At 38.4% G+C, this 6,000-nt stretch overlaps 1 protein-coding gene across 1 annotated transcript in view; it reads left to right on the top strand.

The window, feature by feature from the left end:
• Positions 1–3,283: 3,283 nt before the first annotated feature.
• LOC124275532 overlaps positions 3,284–6,000 on the top strand; it is a 51,034-nt gene continuing 48,317 nt past the window's right edge. The window contains exon 1 of the mRNA XM_046711110.1: positions 3,284–3,809. Within this exon, the coding sequence (XP_046567066.1) occupies positions 3,699–3,809 (111 nt within the window). The 5' untranslated portion in view covers positions 3,284–3,698. The remainder of the gene's footprint in view (positions 3,810–6,000) is intronic.

Genomic DNA, 6,000 nt, shown 5'->3' with positions numbered 1-6,000 from the left:
ATTATATACTTGCTGAGCATGAGTTACCGTATGCCCTCTAATAGATTCGCCAAAGTAGGAGAATATACGGGCTAATCATAAGAATTTGATCCCAATTACTTTTGTGCTCAAGTAAAACAGACAGTGGATTTGGAAACCACATATATAATAAACAGTAACTTAACATACGATGTATGAGATGGTAGTTTGGCTGTTAAGATTCAGATACTCACCTGAGGGCTGTGAATGAAATCACAAGTGCACACCATTGACCGTATCATTATTTTTATTATCATTATGATGAGCATTATTATATATAAGTATCCAGTGATATACGTTAGGGCGACATTTACAGGAAGTACAGTATGCCAACTGGCAAGTCATCAGATGTCGAGTTACTTAGTTGTCCTGTTACATCACGACGTTCTGTGACTAACTGAGCCCTGACCAGCAGAACTAGTGGTTAACGGCATGAACAATCCTTGCCATATCGGTACGATGACACACAATCGTTACCACCGACAAACACGGCGTGGTTGGGAAGTTGTGTACCCTAGGGAGTGGGGATGTAGGTGCTATGCTGCACTATTCCATTCAGTAAGTGAGTGAATTTTGTTTTACGCCGCACTCAGCAATACTCCAGCTATATGACCGCGGTCTGTAAATATTCGAGCCTGGACCAGACAATCAAGTGATCAACAGCATGAGCATCGGTCTACGCAATTGGGATACGATGACATGTGTCAACAAAGTCAGCGAGCCTGACCACCGATCCCGTTAGTCGCCTCTTACGACAAGCATGGGTTACTGAAGATCAATTCTAACCCGTATCTTCACGGGTTCATATTCCAATCAAATGGACAAACATATGCTCTTCTGGAGATGTGATATGATTATGTGTCATCATACCAGGCTACGTTGACTACATGCTAAAATTCAACCGTTAGTTCTAAAGTCCACCTTCAATCATTTACTGGCTGCAATTCGATTCTGGCGTAGAAATATCTCATTACAGACCCTGTCTCCCTACAACCTGTACAAATGTTTTTAGCATTTGATTTACCTGTGCTTTATGTACGTCCCTACTCAGGTAGACAGCACCAAAATGCCAAAGGTGGAACCTATCACTTTGCCAATGATGAAGACTCTGCAGCAACCTGTCTCTTCAGATGTTTAACTGAAACACTCTTTGAAACATCTGATAGGTGTAACCCAATTCTAAATGGATCATGCCGGTGAGTTTAGAGTTTTATGGTTGCTATGGCAACGTGATGAAAGGTCATGTGTTAAAGTCAATCCGGTTAGAAGCACATAAACAACCAGGGAGAATATTTACCGGATCGCACACAACGCAGTGAACGAATGCCGCATTGCATGAGAAATCGTCATAAGAAAAAAAAGTGAAAAAAAGCAAACACATCATTCTTAGGTTGGTTGTATAATTTGGTATAATCAGACAAAACAACGTTTAACATTTAATCTAAGGATTGACAAATCATAGACATACGAACAAAAAACATACGAATATAACTTCTCCAGCCAAACACGTGAGGACTTACTAGTGGGAATTTCAAGTTACAACTCTGGTTACCTTTATCAATAATGTTACACTACCCCATCAGGAGATTTATATACACTGACTAATCATATAACCAAGCTTATTGCTTTTCTGGAATGGTCATCATATTGAAAAGGATGAAGCGGTGTCCATCAACATGTTATAAAATGTAATGAAGATGAAATACTCAGCCAGATATCTGTGTCGGATCAAGTAGATGAAATTTAAACTGATTAGTTTGTCTGTCTCTTGCCTTTACTCCCGATAGCAATGTCAGTACGTGGATGAACAAGCTCATCAGATGTTGAGGCTGTACAACACTGTATATTCCCCATTGATGGCAGTCGTTGATAAGTCAACAACTCTCCATCAGGCTAGGGTTATATGAATGTACTTGTGTATAAGACAACACATTCATATTTGTTCTATGTTATTTTTTTGTGTGAAATGGTTCAGGTTCTTACTTTACAAGTAAAATTCATTATACGACAGACCCTTAGTTGACATTTGTTACTTTAGTTACCAATTATTGCAAAACCTACTACTAAAAAAAAAGTACTTTACATTAACCGTTAATAACAGATATAGTTATTTTGAATTAGCAAATGGCTTTTGAGCGTGGTTCGCTAGCAAATTATCGTCCATCTCAAAATAGAAAACATGAATTTTATTCACCCGCTCACCTGCTTGAATACAAAGGGAGATAAATAACGGAACTGTCCTCATATAATTATTAATAATATAATTTAATGTGCTATGCACGATTCGTTTTTCGGTTGTCGTTATTCCTAATGTGACTATGCTTTGAATTCTAAAACAATATCTAAATATTATATACTGTTTTACGGTAGACGTAAAATAACCATATTTTGTTATTTATGCATGGTTTTGCAATAATATGCGTAATCTAGCTTTGTGTTGTTATTTACACAGAAAGTACCAAAACCTTGTGTGAAACAGTTTACGATGTGTAAGACAAAGAGGTCGGTGGGGTGGCCAAGTGGTTAAAGCGTTCGAGCCAGGTTCCATTTACCGGATGGACAGAAAATGTGAAGCCCATTTCTGGTGTCCTGTATCTTGATGTTGATGGACTATTGCTACAAGCGGCGTAAAACATAACTCACTCACTCGTAATGCGACAATACATTGGGTGCATATCTTGATAATGAAGTGCTTTAATCCTACTAACTTACAAACTTCATGATTTCTAGTACACACCAATCACTTCCCGTGCTTTATCGATCTGTTCACTTTTGGAATAATCCCAATCAACAAGTCAATAAATCATGAACTCAAATAATTACTCCAAACACTGCGGCCTGGATTAGTGACGCGTGCTAACAACACGATGCCACATATTAGCAACGAAAGTAGCCACTCCGAGAGAGCTAAAGACTAAATTGACTATCGTGACAGTCGGATACGGCAGTCCTCTCAGCTGATTAAGGCTAGAACTCGAACGTGGGGTCGCAGGAACTCTGTCTTGCCTCTTAAATCTCCTTCCATCGTTCTATTTTGGCGACACATAAAAACTTCTTTATCACACCCATGCCGTGGAAGATCTAACCTCAAGTCACGTGCTCTAAAAAGCCAATTAATTACAGCATACAGACAGACCTAAGCTCACCTTTAATTTCAATCGTTCTACTCTCGAGATGGAAGCGGCTTCAAATAGCGCCAGTGATTTTCCGAACATTTAAACATTCTCAATAATCGCTCGCGCGGCTAACGGAAACTTGACACAGGGTTCAGTGAAATAATTAGGTCTGTGCACCAAGAACATCCTCTGATCATATTTAAAGGGATATGTAATTACGTTAACATCCGCGTGGGTCGCGTGGACAGGCCGTCGCGAGGCAATATTGAGCTTCTTATTTCTGAAACACTAACTGTTCCAGTTGGCCAGAGTCAGCATCGGCGGAGCAAGGGATTGTGAGAGTGTATTAGTATTTCATGAAGCACTAAAGCATACAAACGTCTTGAATAATTTCCAGAGACACACAAAGAGAGGAGGAGATTCTAAAAATAGTTCCTGCTTTTTTTTCTCACCCAAGCGCGATGCCGGGATGAAGTGAAGTTCATAGCCTGGAACAGATGTTGGTTGTTCGCCTTGCTGTATGAAGCGAGGATGTGAGACTGGATAAACTATAGCAGCCCCACCATGGTCAGTTTCCTCAATGACCAGTCGGCTTTACCGTTCATTCTGTCATTCTTGGTCGTGGCTCAAGCACATGAACACTTTGTATGTAAGGACGAGTGCTACAATATACAGGTAAGTCATGTTATTTGCGTGTTTACCTGTGTAAATGATGTGTTGTCATTGATGACATGTGCCATTTAACTAAAATTCATATGTAGTCGTCGTAATGATGATGTAACCTGTAGTTCCAAATGCAGCAGAGTTGCTTATTAACCTAAGCTATTATTTGCCCATTATAACCATAATCACTTAATTGACACGTTGCGGAAGGCGTAATCGCTTCGTCAATTGTCCGTCTATTAATCACAACACGCTTGTACGCTCTCCGTGTCGTCATGGTGTGAGGGTAATTGTGTGTCGTGTGTTGCTCTTGACTATGAATGAGTTTGTTACGTGCAAATATACTGTATATACTGGAGTACTCAATAGTCTATAACCTCACATTTAACTGACGTTACAGTTTTAAATTGTCATACATAGCTTTATCTGTCAATCAGTTTGTTTTGCGATTTGCATACCGAGACATACATCCCTAGATACGTTCAACTCTCGCTCCGATGGAAATCTATACTTCTACTTGTCATATTAACTGTAAATCTATCCCCATTTCCGTTAGCCTCACTGACAAGTTATCAAGAGAGAATATCACATTTCTATACCATGTGGTTCTCGCTGTGGAACTAAACCCTAACCTTTGATCTCGGTAGGTCACAGATAGTGTTTTCCATGTTACCAGTCATAATTCATAAAGATTTCTTATATCAGTGACATGTACATGTAATAATATTGCAGATTGAAAAGCAAATTAAAACATGAAATAGATACTTCATATAATTATCCTTTATACATTCAGTTTTAAGGGCGATATCATATATTTTGGCTATTTTATTTCAGTGCAGTATGTTAATATGGTAAGACATATAACACGATCAAAAGAGAAATGCATATTGTTTAATGCCGCAGTTTGTATTTATATTTTAACTCCACAAACAGTAATATTTCAATATCACGGTGACGTGTTAATATTCGCGTTTGGACCAGACAATTCATTGATTATATCCACACATCAATCTTTTTACGACAGGTTTATCTGTCAATTACGTCTATCTCAAAATCGAAAGGGATCCAGTAAACATAAAATGACTATTTATCACAATCATAATAACAAAAACGGTCATTTCAATAATTTTATAGGTCATGGTTAATTCATCTACTATATGAAAACGTCCATCAACCGTCATTATCATTTAGAATACGGAAAATTAGACGCTGCAAATCCTGGGTGAACACAGTGTATTGACGGTAGTTTTAACATGCATGATCCCAGACATAACATTTCTGTGTGAAGAAGCAACACCTTGTACAACACGACAACCAGGATCCCAAGTTGCTATAATGATTACCTAAGAGTCACAGCGTGCAGTAGCGAGCTATAAATATAAGCATCACAGCTCGTTTATTGGTTTGTGTTTGTATATATTGGAATTAAACACGAAACGCCTGTTATGTTTACCAGGCGATAATTACCACACGAGTGCAAGCATATTTTACATGTACATACTGTGTTGTTAAAGTGATCAAATGCTTATAAGTATGAGTTTAGCATATACAGAATGTGTTGTTGGAAGTAGACTGCATTCCTAAATGTACCAATTGTTTCCAGACATTGTTTTAGCATCTTCAGACAGGGGATCTGAGTTTTAACCAATAGTACATGTGAGCTACGTATATGTCTTATACGCTGTATGTATTAGCCTTGCTCCAAGGCTGTACTGAATGCTGAACCCATATGGATGTATAGTAATTCTATCATTCGAAGAGACAAGTCTAGATAAGCGAAGGACACCAGTCTGTTGTCTAATATTTTTTTAGAAATTATCATGTAAGCTATCAATCTTTACCTTAGAGGCTTGTCCAAGTCTATGCATATATGGACATGTTATGGAAACTCCCTACAATTATGTAAAATATATAAAGAAGCCGAAAATTAATTTAATAAATACCAGCAAGATAAAATTTATCCGATTTAATATGTAAAACGAGAGTACAAAAGGCTTCCCAGAATGGCAATTTGATGCTAATCTGAACGTACTTCAACATGTCTGTTACAAACAGCCGCCAGCTCTTTCGTTTTGGGGGCATCACGCCACATGATGCTGAAGCGAATTCATAAACATTAATCCATCAACATCACCAGCCGTCCCACATCAGGCCAGCATGTCTACAGACGTGGTGCTCGTCCTTTATAGTAAACACACGCATC

The sequence above is a fragment of the Haliotis rubra genome, unplaced genomic scaffold (genome assembly GCF_003918875.1).
Source record: "Haliotis rubra isolate DU_JTF1 unplaced genomic scaffold, ASM391887v1 Scf20, whole genome shotgun sequence".
NCBI classification, from domain to species: Eukaryota; Metazoa; Mollusca; class Gastropoda; order Lepetellida; family Haliotidae; genus Haliotis; species Haliotis rubra.
The sequence above is the reverse complement of the archived record's forward strand: the minus strand, read 5'-3'. Positions and strand labels throughout refer to the sequence as shown.